This window comes from Labrus bergylta, chromosome 14, assembly GCF_963930695.1.
Source record: "Labrus bergylta chromosome 14, fLabBer1.1, whole genome shotgun sequence".
Lineage (NCBI taxonomy): Eukaryota > Metazoa > Chordata > Actinopteri > Labriformes > Labridae > Labrus > Labrus bergylta.
In genome coordinates, this window is record NC_089208.1 from 24,897,204 (window position 1) to 24,914,812 (window position 17,609).

The 17,609-nt window shown below is 40.5% G+C and overlaps 1 protein-coding gene across 8 annotated transcripts in view; it reads right to left on the reverse strand.

Annotated features, from left to right (window-relative positions):
• The window catches only part of dscama (Down syndrome cell adhesion molecule a), a 111,198-nt gene that overhangs the window by 40,296 nt on the left and 53,293 nt on the right, over window positions 1-17,609 (reverse strand). For all 8 annotated transcript variants that reach the window (XM_065962802.1, XM_065962799.1, XM_065962798.1 and 5 more), the window contains 3 exons: window positions 2,503-2,649; window positions 1,281-1,559; window positions 833-1,108 (listed from right to left, as the gene is read on the reverse strand). In XM_065962802.1, coding sequence (XP_065818874.1) covers window positions 833-1,108; window positions 1,281-1,559; window positions 2,503-2,649 — 702 coding nt within the window. The remainder of the gene's footprint in view (window positions 1-832; window positions 1,109-1,280; window positions 1,560-2,502; window positions 2,650-17,609) is intronic.

Genomic DNA, 17,609 nt, shown 5'->3' on the forward strand with positions numbered 1-17,609 from the left:
AACAACACTCTCCACAATCAGGCAGATGACTTAACATAATGCACAAATAATGGCAGCAATGAGGAGAAGTGTTATCTTTTTATGCTCCAGGGTTTTATTTCTAGTATATTCCCACATAAGCTAGCATGAGAAATTATCTGAACAGGAAGTTGTAGTCTTGTATAAAGTCACTCTTCAGATTAAAGTCTTTGAATTGTCTTACAGTGTGACTTATGCATCTGGTGTTAAAGAGTCAGATTTAAGTATTTATGTGAAGACAGATATAACCTGTGTAAGCCTGAACCATATGAGAATAAATATACAATGTGCTATAACACTGTTCTATGTTGTGTTAACAGTGTGAAGTGCATTTAATAAACAAAACATTTAAGTGCATTTCTATCTGCCATTTGTCAAGTTTTGCACAACACCTGCGTTTTCAGCGTGTCCCCCCTGATTTAGAAATAATCAGAAAAGCATCTTTTTAACCACTAAATTTGATTTTTTTTTTTTTTATCTGAAGCAGGTGTGAGCTTCATCTGACTGCATGGTGTGAAAGCATGGCCATCACACTCATGCCTCCACCCAACAGTTTAAATGTATGCATGCTGAGTGAGAAAGTTTTGCTTGTTCAACAAAAATATTTCATTTTTACTGCAATAAATTTCAGACTTTTGCGATGTTTTTAATAGAAAAGCTCAAATCCCAATATCAGTAGAAATGTGAATAAATGTGCAGCCACATTTATGTCTACATAAAACACGTTTATTAAACACTGAGTTACTTATCAATAAAAAATAATATGTGATAACTGGCCCCGCACAGCTTCAATAAAACCTCTCTGAATTCTGACCTTCCAGTATGACTTGAACATAGTCCTGGGCGGACATCTTTCCATGCCGGGCGAAGCACTGGTAGGCTCCTCCATCGCTCTTGGCCATACCCGCCATCACCAGGTTCTCTCTGTGCTGGCCTGTCATGCGCACGCTGTTGCTGGGGTAGATGAGCTCTCCGTTTCGATACCAGGACAATTGGTACTCCTCAGATCCGGTGACGCTACAGGACAGTGACACCTGGCTTCCCACGCTGCCCTTCACCTTCCGCGGGCTCACCACCACCTTCAGGGGCTCTGTGGGTCAGAGGTCAGATTTAGATGGTTTGGCTTTATCACCCAGCTTTATTTGACAGCTAAAGATGGAAAATGCTAAAACAATCATCTAAGAAATCTGTAGCAGCAATTTAAAGACACTAAATGTTAAAAATCAACCCCAGTGTCTTTCCTCCAGCACACGTGCGCTCACCTTTAACCATCAGTCTGCCCACCACCTCAGCGTTGCCGTATCCATTCCAGACCTCGCACACGTACGTCCCTGTGTCGCTGGGCTGAGCTCTCTCTATCAGCAGGCCTGTCACACTCTGTCTGTAGCGCGTGTCGGGCTCCAGCGGCCGGTTGTCCTTTAGCCAGCGATATTTGGGTGCGGGGTGACCGGAGGCTTTACAGGGCAGCTCCACTCGATGAGACGCCATCACCTCACGGCGCTCAAAGCTGTCCAGGATGTGGGGCGCTGAGTTGGTGGGATCTGTGGAACGGGGAAGCAAGAGGTTTGAGTTATTTTCTGTTGTCCCCCTCACTCACCTCCTTCAAGAAATCCCTAAAAACCTCTTCATCACTGCTTACAACCACTAAAAATTGTGCAAATCCTGCAGGATTCATCAACCTGCCACAGGTTCAATCCACACTGTCTTAATTTATTTTTAACGATTGTGACTAACCTGACAATTATCTATCTGTAAATATCCAATGTTAACTTTTACACATTTAATGAAAGGCTTCAGACTTTAACTTGGTAAATGTGTTTGTCTTTTTAACATCTGTGTCACATTATCAGCATGAGCTTTATCAGAGAGACAGTGTCAGACTTTATAGTTTAATCTACGACAACTCGAGTTTCAGGGTTATTTTCTGCTCCTGTCAGAGCCACAGAGGACACTTGGACTGGTTTGGGGGGCTGAGTAGGACTCCAGTTGACGAGAAATTTTTTTTTCCTGTTGGTGATTTTCAAAGTGCCCCTTTTTTAAACGGTTGAAGGGAGAGAAGGGCATTTTCTGTCCCGAGGCCCTCCCCCTCAAACATTGCTGGCACGGAGCTAATGACCTTTATAACATGTCGCACCCTCTTTAATTCATGTGTTTTTGTCCTGTCACTTTCTATTCTGGTCATCCTTTGTGGATCTATTTCAACAAGCACACATTTTTGGTCCATATGGTGCTGTTGTTTCACACATGCTGTTTATTCAACCAGCCCAAACTCAGAATGAAAGCTCCATAAAACACACACATGAATACGAATCATAACAAAAGATCAAGGGTGGAGACTTATTGTATTTAGATGGTTTAAAATGTTGATTTGTTGTGTCATTATATCCAATTATACACATCATGTACTTTAAAGAACAAGTACATCCTTATGGCAGGAGGTGAAGTGACAGTTCCTCATACAGAATATTTGGATTCTCCTCTCACCTGAGACAATGAGGCGGGCGCTATTGCTCTGTCGGGTCTCTCCTGTGTATCGATGGCGTGTCATACACCTGTAGTTGTACAGCCCGTCCTCCATTTGCACATCCAGGATATACAGGGCTCCCGTGGATGTGATGAGAAACCGTGACACTGTAAACAAAGAAACACAACAAATTAAGACGCTGCACTTTTTAAAAGTCATCACGACATCTTAGCGAGCTCAAGTTAGCGGCAACTCGGCTCACAGCTCCCCAAAGCCCTGCTGAAGTGGGTTGGAGAAACAAATATTATTTAGATTAAACTGCATTATTCAGTGTTTTTACCTGTTTGAATTGCAAGGCCTATTTGTGTGAACAATTATGAATTCTGACTGAAAATCAAGATGAGCTTCTACAAATATGCCAGCAGCAGCTCAGCTGGAAGCCCCTTCTGATGCTCTTTGTCAAGACAGATATTTGCATTCATCTATTGAGATAGGACAGTGGATGGGAGAGCCTGGAACGACATGCAGGAAAGGCACCACACGTCAGACTCGAACCCGTGCCATCCGCCCCCACAACAACCTCTGTACATGAGGCACACAAAATTACTACTAGAGGCCAACGGCGCCCTGTCAAGACACATTATCAACACAAACAGTTTTATTCAGAGATTTAACTGTTTTTTTTAATCACCTGGTACTGCAAGAGGTGAGTTTTGAGAATAATTTAGCTCCTAGTGGAATTCTTTTTTTTTTTACAAACACTGAGGGGCCATTTGGAGAATTTATTAAAAGTAAAACATTATAGCCTGCCATGTTACATCTCTATTGTACTTTGTACAGAGACAGCAAAAAAGAAACCCCAAGACTTCTCAATGTAGGATTTCAATTAGCCTTTGGGAATAACCTTAAAACAAATAATAAATAAAACAAGTTGTTGATGATTGCAGTAGAGAAAAGTGGCCATCACCCTGTATGGATACAAATCCTTGGGCTCTAGCAACCAATCAGTTTAATCCTGAAACTGAGCTCAGTGTTTAGCTGTTAGCTGTCTCCATATTTTCCTTAATAATTAACTAATGGTGTAAAAATATATATATATATATATATATATATATATATATATATATAAATTGCCTCTCGATTTGAAACTAAGAACTATAATTTTATGGCAAATAATATTCTAAACTTATTCAGAGTAAGCACATATCATGTATTCATTCATATGCACTGGGAAAAAAACAACACCTTACACATTCTCCAAGAACAAAATAGAGAAAAACCAATTGTAAAGTCTCTTAGCAAATATTTGCAAGTCAAGTGAGGAACGCAGCTCTGTGTGATCATAGTCACCAAACATCTGCTGCAGCCCATTTAGCTCAGCAAAGCTCTGAGGCACTGTGACAAGGCTGTGTGTTGTGTAGCGGTGTTACACAGCTCGTTATCATGTAGCTCATCGCTCTCTCTCTCTCTCTCTCTCTCTCTCTGGGGGGAAATTCTCGCTCTCTCTCAGTTTCTCTCTAATTCACTGCTCCAGACTAAAGCGCAGGGAGCCCGGGATCACAGAGCACTTTGATATGGCCTGGCTGCGCAGGACGAATGTGCTAATATCATGCTGATGTTATGCTAATTTGTGGGAACACGTGAAGGTAGAGAGAGGTAGTCAGTGTTTATGAAAGGTGATGTGTGTGCTGGAGCCGCTGGCTGCCGGGTTTATTTCATGTCACCGATGATGGAGGAGCCTATTTGAGAAGGGATCAAATGGGGCCACCATACGGTCGGGGATTCTGGCAATATTGGTAGAGATATCATAATGCAGACTTTATGAGGTGTTGGATTACTCTCATTTAGCCCTGCCATGACAGTTTAACACACATTAAGACAGCTGGGAGAGGCTCTTACATGGTGCAGAGTGAAACATAATGGAAACAAGCTTAAACAAACAAGCTGTGATCATTTTGTTACAAGTGCAACAACCCCAAAAAATACATTCTAAATTACAGCAAACATGGATGAAAAAACAGTAAGTTACTAATTTTTTTTTACATTGAGGTAGAATAAATTTTAATATAAGGGCGAAAATAATATGATATATGTCTTACGGTCGCAGAGTGAATGGAGCAAATGACAAAAAGCGACTTACAAGATGCTGACAGATTGCAGAAATGGTGCTTTGATAAAGTGATGTATGAGAGGACAGAGAGAAACGAGAAACAACAGCGAAGGTGAGGGAAGAATACACAAAGGAGTGCAGCGAGGATGCTATTGTGAGCAAGTGATGACCTAGTTAGAAGTGAGAGACCTTGGATTTGATATCCTGAAGGGGATTTTTTTCAGCTTGTGGTCGAGAGGCTCTCGTGTGTGACAGACAACCGGTGGTGAAAAAAGGGGGGGAGGGGGGGAGGGAAGGGGAGGTATTATATACCTACATGTGTGTGTATGTGTGTAGTTACATGTTAGCATGGAGATAAGCCACTGAGTGTTGTATCATCTGAATGTTGTTTCCAAGAAAAGGAAGCAAGTCAGAGAAAGCAGATATTAAAGAGAAATTGTAGATCAGACTGTTTCTTGTTTCTTTCTTCTGTCTCTCAGTTTTCTCCCCCCTTCTCTCTCGCCTCTCTCTCTCTCTCTCTCTCTCGTTGTCTGGCATCATAAGTTGACAAGTTAGGTTTATGAAGAAGAGGAGCTTTCATTAGAGCAGACTACCTGTCACTGTGATGAAAAGCCAGCGGAGGAAGAGAGGGAGAATTCCTGTTTTAAATGCACTTTAAACAGACACACACACACACATGCATGCACATATATGTTTGTGTGTATGTGGGTGTGTGTTTAAAGTGCATTCTCTTTCGCTGAATGTTAACCTTAGAAAGAACAAAATGATGGAAAAATGTTGTTGAATTCCAAATACAGTAACGCCCAGTCCAGCCCCCATACTGACTGGCTGGGAAAATGATTGGTCAAATACCCGGACTGTCACTCAAAAGACCCCAGCTTGTGTCCTATGTTTTCGGGCCATTTTATTTATTTTTTTTACCTATATTTGATAGGCCAGATAGAGACAGACAGGAAATATAGGGTAGGCGATATCATGCAGCCTGTATCTTTTTGTATCTGGGACGCGCTGCACTCCCTGACTGATGAGCGGATCTAGCGTCCCCTCTTTGGTCTCTTGTTTTCTTTATATAATAACCTCGACGACAAACATTTCCTAAACCCTAACTAATAGGTGGTTAATGTTTTGAGATAGTCACAGTTCAGTCTTGGTACTGTTTTGGAAAAGATCGTGGCCTGAGTGAGAAACTTTCTGTTCTCTCCTGAGTCAAATTGAAAGCTGAGGCTGGAGGTCTCATATTAAACTCTAAAGTAATGCTGATGTGATGCAGTGTTTCCACTTATTTTTACAGACCCCTGCTAGCCCCTTTATCTTAATACTATTTACTTTAACATCATCATCAAGTATTTATACCCAAAGTACTTTTACTTCCTGATCGCAATAAAATTTGAACGGTTTCTACGGCAACTGATGTTTACTGAAGAGCCCAATCAATTTAATGAATTTTAATTTCAGTTATGTTTGTTGTTATGTTTTGTTTTGCTACATTATGATACATCTTGTTTGTTCCTTTATAATCCTAAATGAAGTATTATGTGAGTATTATGAGATCTGATGTAAGCAGATTCAGCAGGTCTCTGTTTGTAAACACTGCTGAACATCTCTGCTAACCGGTGAGTAAAGCATTGTTTACATGATGGATATTTACACCTTTGCAATAAAAGCATATGGTGCTGGTAGTTGATATCAATTCAAAATATAACAGCCATTGTAATTCTTGTTTAGATTCTCTCCTTCTCTTCCCAGAGGCAGCTCCTGCTCGCCGCCAACAAACAGAATTGATCGTCTCTCTCGGCGCTGCAGGCCTTCATTACTGTACCGTGTGCGCATGTCCTTGTAAGCTGAGGGCATTTCTGCGTGTATGCTTGTACCACTGCAGTTATCTCAAATCCCACTGGCTTGTGTGTCTGCATATTCAAGCCTTTGTGTGTGTCAACGCATGTGTTTCTACGCGTGTGTGTAAGTGAGTGAGTGTGAATGTGTTGATGCAGCGTACATCTGCATGCAGGAGTGGTCAATAATAACGATCGAAGCCGCTTCACTACGCTTTTCTCTGCTCCTCTCGGCTCCACCTACTGCATACTAACAGCGCCTGAGAGACAGCCTCCACTGTTCCTGCAGTGTGTGTGTGTGTGTGTGTGTGTTTGTAATGTGTTAGCATGCTCCACATATGAGCATGCTAACATGCGTGTTGTGTCCACACCTGTCTATATGAGAGTATATTTCTAAAACTATGGCTTCACTTCACACCAGGTGGCTTGCCGGACCATCGGTCGTCTCCTCTTCGCTTCCTCGACCGCACAGCTGCTTTGGCATCGCCCGGTGCCACAAACACAGGTCTCTTTCTGTGGATCCACATTCAATAGCTTCAATTAATCCCCGTTTAAGCCACGCTGAGCTGCGAGCAGACTCTTTGTTCATGCAAATGGAGAGGCCTTGCAGTATTGCTCTGAAACCTGAGTTGCTTGTGAGACATGATAGAAACAAGAAGAAAAGGCTGAATCATTTCATACTGAGCTTCTGTTTATCCACTTTTCACCAAGGACAGTTTATACTCCTCCTGTGCATGTGTCCTCACATGCATACAGGTCAATGTTACAAGCACTAAGAGAGAAGGTTGAGACACAGTGACGTCGCTGAGCACTTTGACCCGTGCACACTGGGCGACCATCTGCCCTGAAATCAGCTGAAAGAGTTATCTCTGTATCCTGAGTCATTTTAATATTCTTTAATTGAGACATGAATGAAGAAAGAGATGAGATGGGAGGAGGTGGAGGAGAGAGAGAGAGAGAGAGAGAGAGAGAGAGAAAATAAAGGATCAAGAGAGAGAAAAGCACCTCTGGGATACAACCACTCTCTGTCATCTTAAATGACTTACAAATTAGCTAACAGCTATGCGCGCCCAGTGAAGGAAAAAAAAAAGAACAACTTTCATATGCTAATGCAGATCATGGCAAGGAAGAGCAATTATTAAAAAAAAAAGAAGTCAGCCCCTGTCAGTCTGACAGATCTCAACAGGATTCTTGTACCTCTGTCTCTTCTTTACTCTGTCTGTCTTTCTCCAATTCTACATGCTGCTGCCAAAGCAATACTGCACAATACATAATGTAAAGATGTTGGGATGAATTAGTATTGCTATGTAACATTTTGATACCAGTATAAGAAATTCTGCTGTTAGAGGCTAAAATGCTGAATCAGGTAACGCTGAGTTCTCCAGTCCGTCTGTGTTGTTTGTTTGTTTCGCTCCAAAATAGTGACCCACAAAGCAAGTTGCACCGCACTGCCACCAGAGACTGTTTAGAAGATCAATGATTTTAGCCCACAATCACAGAGTGTTTCTAGCAGAGTATGTACATTTAGAGAAAAGGACTTCAAAAATCTCATGTAAAAAAACACTAAGAGCAACTCAAGGTTCAAACTCGATGTCACTCGGACTCTCTTCATAATACACAGGTGGGAAGGATGCATCAAAAAGAAACACGGTTATCTATTCCGAGATATATTCATGAATTTTCTTTCTCAGTTTTGACAGAATCTGAAACTAAATAATAAGATAAATGTACATTCCTTTTCTGTGTGATTTGTTCACGTTAAAAATCATTTAACCTGAGCCTGGATGTGCACAATGACAGCAATCACATCACGTCCATAAAAGTTGGGAGTTTTGAACTGTCACTCCTCCTTGAGCTTTATTTCCAGACTCAAAAATGGACAAATATTGGAAACTTATTTGGGTCAGGAAGAATTTGGAACATCTGGAGAAAATGGGGATAAAAAGCCTTTAATGTCCAACAAAGATCCTGACTTTCCAACCAACCTAACCTAGAAAAACAGGAGAGAATGTTTACTATCTGTTATGACCTTGAACACCTCGACCCTCTATCCTGTGAGGCACTTTGAATGGTCTGACCTATCAACACCGAACGTCTGGACGCCACTTACGGGAAAGCCGTGGAGTCAGCTAAACAATGCAGATAAAAATTGCTTCCTCATCACTCTGCTGGCAGTGTCCCCACTGTGCGACTGTCTTGGAGTGTATTAGCATTAGTAGAGTGCCGTCCCTGGAGACAGCCGGGGCCTCTGGTGTCACGGTAACCTTGGACACTCAAAGTCACACAGCTTGACACGATAAATTAAAAGAGGATAATCCATGCTGCATGCACAGGTGTGTACTAACAGCCCAACTCTGAACTGCATCTAGAATTGATTAAAATAAACCACTCATCAGATTTGTGCTGATTTTTCATGTTTGTGCTTTTCAGAATATTTCTCAATAAAATCCTTGAACAATTGAGATTAAATAAGTATGGGACATTTTGAGCTGGAGGATCATAGACAGGACGAGAACACATTTCTACTTCCAGACTTTTCCAAACTCAAATGGACTCCAACGAATCCATTGTCTTGTGGAGAATATCTTTCCTGAGGAGATTTTTAGAATTTTAGATTATTTTCATCATTTTTAAATGTAGGCCTGCACAATATAAGAAACAAATGTGACGTTCAATAACATTGTTCAATGTTGCCATAGTGATATGAAGTGCCATAAAAATCGATGGATCTCAGGGAGGCTGATAGCTAGCTTGACTTGCTAAAGCAGGAACATAATACTCAGGCCTCCATTCGATGGGTAAAATGTGTGTGTGCTGAGTGAGAAAGCATTGAGTATTTACAAGAAATAATGTTTATTTTTTTAATGTGATAGATGTATACTTTTGTGATGTGTTTATTGTGAATGCTCATATCGTAATAACGATGAAATGGGGATTCATTGTGCAGCCCTAATTGAATGTCTACCCTTGATCCCACCACCCCAAAACACAAAACAGCTTCTATGTTCAGAGAGATTGAATAAATGAGACAATCAAAGTGAAAGAACCAGGATTAAAAGTGAGACTCTACCAAACACATCCAGGAAACCAACTGCCAAATGCAATATAAGCGGCATATGCAACGGCACATCGTTTCCCACTATGAACGTGTCACACAGTAACTGGAGCCAGCATGCAGTGTGTGTGTGTGTGTGTGTGTGTGTGTGTGTGTGTGTGTGTGTGAGTAATAATGACTGTATGATGAGCCCAGGAGGGCCGTGTTGTAATTAGACCTGGTCACAGTTATTGGCAGACTGACTCGGGTTTGATCAGGCCGGGATAAGCATCTCTATGGAGCGAGGGGGATCCCTCCAATTTAAAAAACGCCCCTCTAATAAAAATCATCCGTCATTCGTACAGGAGCCGCTCTGACAGCTGCTGGGGTAACCATGGCAACACACTGGCCGCCATCCGCTTAGCAAGCAATATTCCCAGTTAGTGAGAGGTGGAAACACACACACACACATTTACTGTCCAGTCCAATGTTGCAGCACTTAAACACACATTTCTGGATCTGGATCTTTGTTCTCATTTCTTTGATTTATCGCCTTAAAAAATGACAATTAGAGGTGAAAGGTTATTCATTCCGCGTCTGTACAAAAAAAAAACCTACAGTGGCCCTGAGGGATCAACCATTTTTATGTTAAGTGTGTTTGGATGTTAAGGACATTTGTCAAATGAGTTGTCATGAAAGCTTGTAGCTAACTCACTGCAGCATAAACAACAATTAAAATTAAAATATACTTAAGATTCACAACATCATTGTCATGCACATCCTTATAAACATCCTCCCTGAATATGCACATAGACAGTGAGGGGGAAGAACATTTGGAGCTAAAATTCTAAATAACATTATTTAGTCTCTTGTTTGTATTGAGTTTATAATGTCTGTATTCTTAAAAGACAAGCCAGGGACAGGGGTTGAGAATTAGCCACAGTTAAACCTGTATGCACGGCATCTACTCTGTATTTAATAAATGAAGCAATATTCACTGCATGTGTCCCTGTTCAATAAACAAACACAATAAATAAAATAAAAAGGATTTTTAAGTAAAACACGTTAAAGCTTTTTTTTCACATCCTGAACGTTAAATGTTCAAATAAAATGTTTCTTTTCTTTGTTGTTTTTCATATTTTAGTGAATATCTGTGATTTTTTAAGTTTTGGTTGAAACAAATAGATATTTGAAGACATTACGCTGGGCTTTAAGACATTGTTGTCTTTGTTTCACTGTAAGACCTTTTACAGTCCAAACAATTGATCAATTAAAACAGAAAATAGTTGGTAGATGAGTCATGTATGAAAACATTCTGTAGATGCAGCCTTTATGAATCCGGTTGAAGAACTGACCTTTGTGAATCAGCACCTTTAAGAATGACAACATGTAGTCGAGTTTAACTTCATCCTGAGAAAAGTGTAAAAGTAAAGATCGCATTTTATGAGCTTAACCACACAGACATGATCAGACTGCAGTGAGTATGAACGTATCCATTCCTCCAAAGGTATTCACACACACAAAAGAGACACACAGATGACGCACCTGCCCTGATTTGTCATCACACCTGGGCTTCATACTTGAAGCAGTCTATCTGGATTGAGACTCCGCTCGCTCCGAGTTGAGTCAGAGTGGATGGCTGAGCTTTTTTTTATTTTTTTTATTGCTGCTCCTAATCAGCGGTAGCATCCCTCTGCTCATTAACTAGACACACGCTAGCCCCGGGCTAACGGCCTCATATGTCAACCACAGATAAAGATGTCATCTTCTGCTTGACTGAATAAAACGCTATTAAAACTAGATGCAAATGGACGTTGAACGATATTTAAATAAGGAGGCAACAGGGAAGCTTAAACCCTGAGGCGCTTGGCCTCATCGTTGCCCCACATTCCTCCGTCGTGTTAAAACGGAGAAAGATTTGAGATTCTGTCAGTCTGCACAGAGACGTTCTACTACATGTCTGAAATCAAACTATACAGGAAGGAGATGAGGAGCATTACATGACGAACAGTTCAGATGGCAGATTTTCACCTGTATAAAGGTTTATGTTGCACATTCAAAAGACCAAACCAAACACATAAATACTTTTAGCTTGTAGCTCCATTTTGGACTTTAGGGAAAACTTTCTTTCAAAATAAGAGCCTCAGTGGCTGCTGTAATTCTGTCTTATCAAATGAGTAGTTCACTAATTTAATCATTCATAGCAATAATATTAAGTGTATTTCATGTGCTACAGTATACCAGTTTGAGAACTATCCTCTTATCCAGGCTCTGATGTCAAATGATCATGCAAATTCAAGTCACACATCTCCTGTAATAATGGCTAAAGATGTGACTTCTTTTCTGTCAGCATAAACAGCTGTTTTGTTTCAGTGATCTAAAATCTAGTCCAGGTCTTGAGGTCAGAGTATACTCTGCTTTGGTCTTGGAGTAGTTGGTTATTCATTCACTTGTACTTGTGCCCTGACAGTTAAGACAAATCAAATCATATCTAAAAAATGGCCTGAGCAATAAAACGACAACGATGATCATCACGATCAAACTTTTCTCAGCGTTTTTCCGGTCGTCATGTTCTGACAATAAAGAATAATTAAACAACTTTTAACCATCTGGTTCCTTCAACTTTCACTCAGGAGCAAAAGTCTGCCTTGAAATGATTTGACATTTATCCTGATAATTATCGATATCTACTGATGAGGACATTTTTAGACATATCGCCCCGGCCTACCTCATAGTGAGTCAAATTCAGCTGTTAGTCCAATGCTCATCCCCCATCTTAATCCAACACGAATGATGACTCAAGTTATTTTAATTACATCAGAGTATTTATCAGATTCCACACTAAAGACTTTGTCACCTGTTAACACACTGTGATGTGTGTTTCCTTCAGCAGCTTTGTTTATTATGAAACATTGCTCTATGTGTTCAGCAAACTGTGGACAGTGTTAGCTGTAGCAACGCACAGAGTAAGAAGTGAGTTTATCTGAACATTGTCAGACAGTCACACACTGACACCACGTCTCTTTTCTCTCACAGACTCTTTTACAAGCTGCATGTTTTTTTTTTCTATTCCAAATGTGTGTCTGCTGAGGAGGGAAATCTCTGCCACAATCTAATCTATGTGTGTCTATCTGCAGTGTGTTTGTGTGTGGTGTAATTAGCCAGCACTGGAGTCGAGCTATTAAACCCCCGATGGTTGTGTGTTTACAATGCTATCATTGGCCTCTCTCTGGCCAACACTAAATGAGCCAGTGTTGAGCCTCAGCTGTATAATCATGAATATTCATCGCTCTGTCTGTGAGGACCTCTGTGTGTGTGTGTGTGTGTGTGTGTGTGTGTGTGTGTGTGTGTGTGTTTGCGGCTCTGGCAGGCGTTAAGGAAGCTATTACTATCTACTCAATCACAATCCGTCACTCTGTCTGGATAATAAGTCAGGCTGACAACAATTCCACTTATCACCAAACACAAACAAAACAGACTTTGTTCCAGGAGCAGAAGAGCGGAGACTGTTTCAAGTCCTGCAGATTTTTTACTTTCAAGAACTCTGTGTTCAGTCAGGGTTAAACTAGCGGGTTCACGCATAGTCTTTTCGTACTATTTAGGTTGTTTACAGAAATAAACCCACGCCAGGCTTCTCCTTTCATCTTGTTTTAGAAATCTTAAAGAGTAGTAAAGAAAACTAAAAAAAGGAAAGGTCTGAATATCATTTGAGTTACCTGATGAGGAGGGAGATTCAAAACTTGTTAAAGACTGCAATAAGACATTTGGATATGCACTGATTACTAACATCTAAAGAGACGTTTATAAAAATGTCAGAAATAATTCAATACATAAATTTTACATTTTCTATTCGCCCCCCTTCCCTCCAAGTTTCTGTGACCCTCCTGGTGCCCCTCCACTTTGAAAAACCCAGCTGTAGAAGACTTGTAAATGATGTCTTCACACCGGGGCCATTCTCTAAATGAAGCGTTGGGGGTTTCCATGAGCACATCTCAGTGTGGTTGTTAATTACATTACCTCAGTGAGAAGGAGTCAACCCCTCACCCCTCTGTAAACTATGCTAACCTGAGTGCTAAAGAGTTAGTCCCATAGTGCCGTTCCCATGGGACTTCATGGCACCACATAGCTGCTTATGGAAAAGGACTTAAATACAGTGCTCATTGGTGTTTCATGGTAATTTGTGGTGGCAAGTGGAGCAGGCGATGCCGCTCTGTGAGTAAAGCAGAGGGGGCAAGAGGAGGATTAGATAATCAAACAGTGTGCCACTTTAAATAATCTCTGGCTCCTCTGGGGGAGGTGAGACTTAAAGCCAGAGCCCTTCTGATTTAATTGTCTGATTTCCCCGTCATTACGGTTGAGGGCCTCAGTAATTCAGGCTTATTAAATATTCAGGAGCCACACTGAGGAGGGGAGGAGAGGAGGGAGGAAGATGAAGGTAGAGATGAGGGGTAGAGAAAGAGAGTGGGAGGAAGTGATGACAGGACGAGGAAGATGTGCACAGCTCGACAAAGAATGAGACAAAACGATACATTGATCCATACTGTGAAAAAAAACATCAGATTTATGTATCAGGAAAGCCTCTGATTGGAAGAGTTTTGCAGGTTCTTACTGATGTGATCACTTAATGGATCACTGATATGGTTATGGTCAGTACGACGTGTTCCAACAAGTTTCAGATGGTGAAGTTATTTTAACTCTAAAAAAGTCAATTATTCAGTTTGTGAATTTGTATGAGAAGAACTTCCACATGTTATGAGTGTAATCCTACAGGTGAGCTATGCTGTCATGAGCAGCAAATAAAAAGGAGGAAACTTTGAAGGCTTTTCAGTTTTAGTGAACTGGTAATAAACCAGAGCACACTGCATGTGTTAGAGTGCTGAGTAAGAACTGTCCATGGTGCTGAAATGCACTGCAGAGAAACAGGCCTCACATTAAAAACACGAAGATGGGACTGTACAAAATATAAACTGAGGCTTTAAATGAAGCCATACCGGACAACAAAATCCTCCTCAGTGACTGTTAAATAAATAAGAGATGCTGTTAAGAAGCGAGCTGTTGAAATGAAAAATACAAAGTAATTTAAAGACAATTTCATTCCCTATGATTCATTCTGAATCACACAGAGAGAGACTGATTCACTGATGGACTTATTCTAACATAGAAAAAAAAAAGACATCTTGACAAGTTGAAACCCACTGTGACATTCTGTGAGTAGAAAGTAACGTATGAAAGCACATAGCAGTGATTATATAGGACATAAAGAGACAGAGTGCTGCTCTCTAATGAGTCACTCTGTCTGATTACAGCCTGCAGCTACAGCCTCCATCCACAACATCACATAAACTACATGTGACATTCAGTCTGTAAAAATGACTTTTTCTCATAAAACCAGGTTCAGTTTGTAAATGACGTGAGAACATTTTCTAAGCTTCAGACCAATCAGTGTGTTTGAGGATAACTGTTCCAAATCCTAAAGTTCTTCTGCTTTATTGATGATTTGTATTTATAAGGTGATTTGTCATTTAAGGACCCTGCTCATTTATTATCAAATTCATCTCCAGTATTCTTATTTTCTCCCTTGTTTGGCTTGATGGGATCTCTTCTGACGACCTTGTGGGGGTTACATACTGTGCTAGATTGAAATCCCTCCATCTCTCTTGTTTGTGTTTCATTCTTATAAGTTCATACGTGCAGGTTCATAGCCTCATGTGAATGTCGACAAGCTTTGCTAACTCTGACCTGCAAGTCTCATTAGCTACAACAACTGCTAACACCTGCATGAATGTGAGTGTTGTGTAGTAAAGCAGAATTATTAGAAGTATACGATGAAAATGATGAAATTATGATTTATACAAAAAAAAACAATATTTATGAGAATAAGCATGATTAGAGCGACTGTGGTAGCTGTTGGAGTAACTGTGGTAGAGATAAAAAAGTGACAAAAATGCGACCTGAATCTTCCCCTGTATTTAAAATGAAAACAATCGAGCCATTTTTTTATTCAAAGTAATTAGAAAGTGTTGTAAGCATCAGAGAAAATGTTGGCACTAGATGTCATGAAACCATAAAGATCACGTACAGTATGGCCTGTGTCCATTAAGAGCGCTTTTTTCCACTGGCAGCGCCCATGACCTCAGTTTCAGAGCGCTTCTCATCGGTGCTTATTGTTTCTAGGTTACTATAATTCAGTAACATTGTTGGGTGTTCCGAACAGTCGACATTTTTTCAGCTGAAAGCGCTGACGGCTGCACATTTGTTTCAAGTTGAAAATGGGCACAGTTGGTGCAAAAAACCCAGCATAAGTGGACACAGGCCCTATAAGTAAGAAATGTGCAATAAGACTTATAAACAAGCTGTGACAACATTTGGCAGATTGAATATTTTTCATCTTAAAGTCACAATTGGATTCAGTTTTTATCTAAGCTTTAACAATGCTGTATTTGCTGTATACCCATGCTGTAATATTAAAAAACAAATCTTCAAAGTTTAATTTGAGTCTAGATTATTCAGTACATTTTATCAAATGTTGGGATATTATCAGTATTTGTGTAAATATGTGAGAATAGCCAGAAGGAAAATATAAGAGTTAAAAGCTGTTATAATGATGATAAGCATCATGTACAGTAAAGTCTGTCAGAGAGCAGAACCGATACAGGAAGCATTAAAGTGGAGCATGCAAACAGCTTATTATGATCAGGTATCCTGAATAAGGCCATTAACATGAAGCAGTTTAATTTGTACTAACTGGATATAACAATGTAGAGTAAGTCATGATTTAGGAGAATTCTTTGTAAACACATCTTTGATGAGCGTCTCAGTTTGAGTTCCTTTTGACAGATTACGATTCACAGCATCTTTCCTCTTGTTTACAATCTAATAAGAGAATAAAACTGAACACATTTACGCTGACTCACATCGACATTATAGGAGTCTAACAACCTGACTCCTCACGTTGTTATGTCTCTAGAGGACAGAGTGGAGACACAATTTACTGCACAACTTGGTTATAATCATATTTTCCCTCCACCTTTCCCAAAATGCCTAAAAATCAGAATAAAAATATATTTCTTCTTCCCTTCATGTCATTTGCTTTTTAATTTGTGGTCCTGTGTCTTTGTGGCGGTCCCCTCTGTCTTCCTGCTTTTCATCTCTTGCCTTTTCCTCAGTGTTTCCTTTTCCTCCTCCCTCCCTCCCCCCTCTCTCTCTCTCCCTCCCTGCAGGGCATTAGCTTGCAGTGGTCAGGCCGCTTGACAGCTGCTCCACCTGAAGAATATCAATCAATGTTGCTGTGGAGACAGAATCAGACTCCCCTCTATTTTCCACTCTGCTTTTCCTTGTATCGTTTCGGTCTTACAGTGGCTGCTCATGGACTGATTCACTGTTTGTTTGTTTTTATTTTCAGTGTAAATGCACTGCAGATATAAGTTAAGCTGATTTATTATAAGTGTACACTTTAGCAAATTTTGCTGCTAATCTATCTGAGGTGTGACTAATTGAGTCGCGGATGCAAACCCCACGATGTCTCAGACTATCACTCCAGAAGAGGCAGGCAGACAGGCGTGGGATGGAAGTGTCTATCACTGCTAACACGTGGCAGAAGAGTGAGCACTGTACAAATCAAGCTGCTCAGTATGGAAACACATTCAGAGTGCTACTAATCTCCAATAAGGACTCTTCTACTCATTCATACAGAAAAGGCAAAGTGATGACTGGATGGATAATGGAATCTGCGTCTTGTTTTTAAAGCCACAAATCCGGCATTTAGACTGTTGCCATGTTATTTTTTGGATCCAGAGGTGACAATGTTTGGACAAGAGGGTGGAAGTGGAGAGGAGGGAGGGGTTTGCAGAAGGTTAATTATCAGAGACTTGCAGCATTAGCCTTTTGCAAAGGTGGTCGAGGCTGACCAGATATTTGATTTAAAAAAATTGAAAAAAAGCTTGCAGTTTTCAGCTCGCAGCTTGTAGCGGCTGAAAAAAGCAGAAATGGTGTTCCCTGATATAACTGGTCTTTAAGTCACCTCGGCCTGAAGTCTTTCTGTGAATCAACAGCACAACATTTGTGTGACCCCTTTGCATGATATGACACAAAGCAAATCAATGTCAGAAAAACAGTACAAAACAACAAACAAGCCAGGTGGAGTTCATGCAG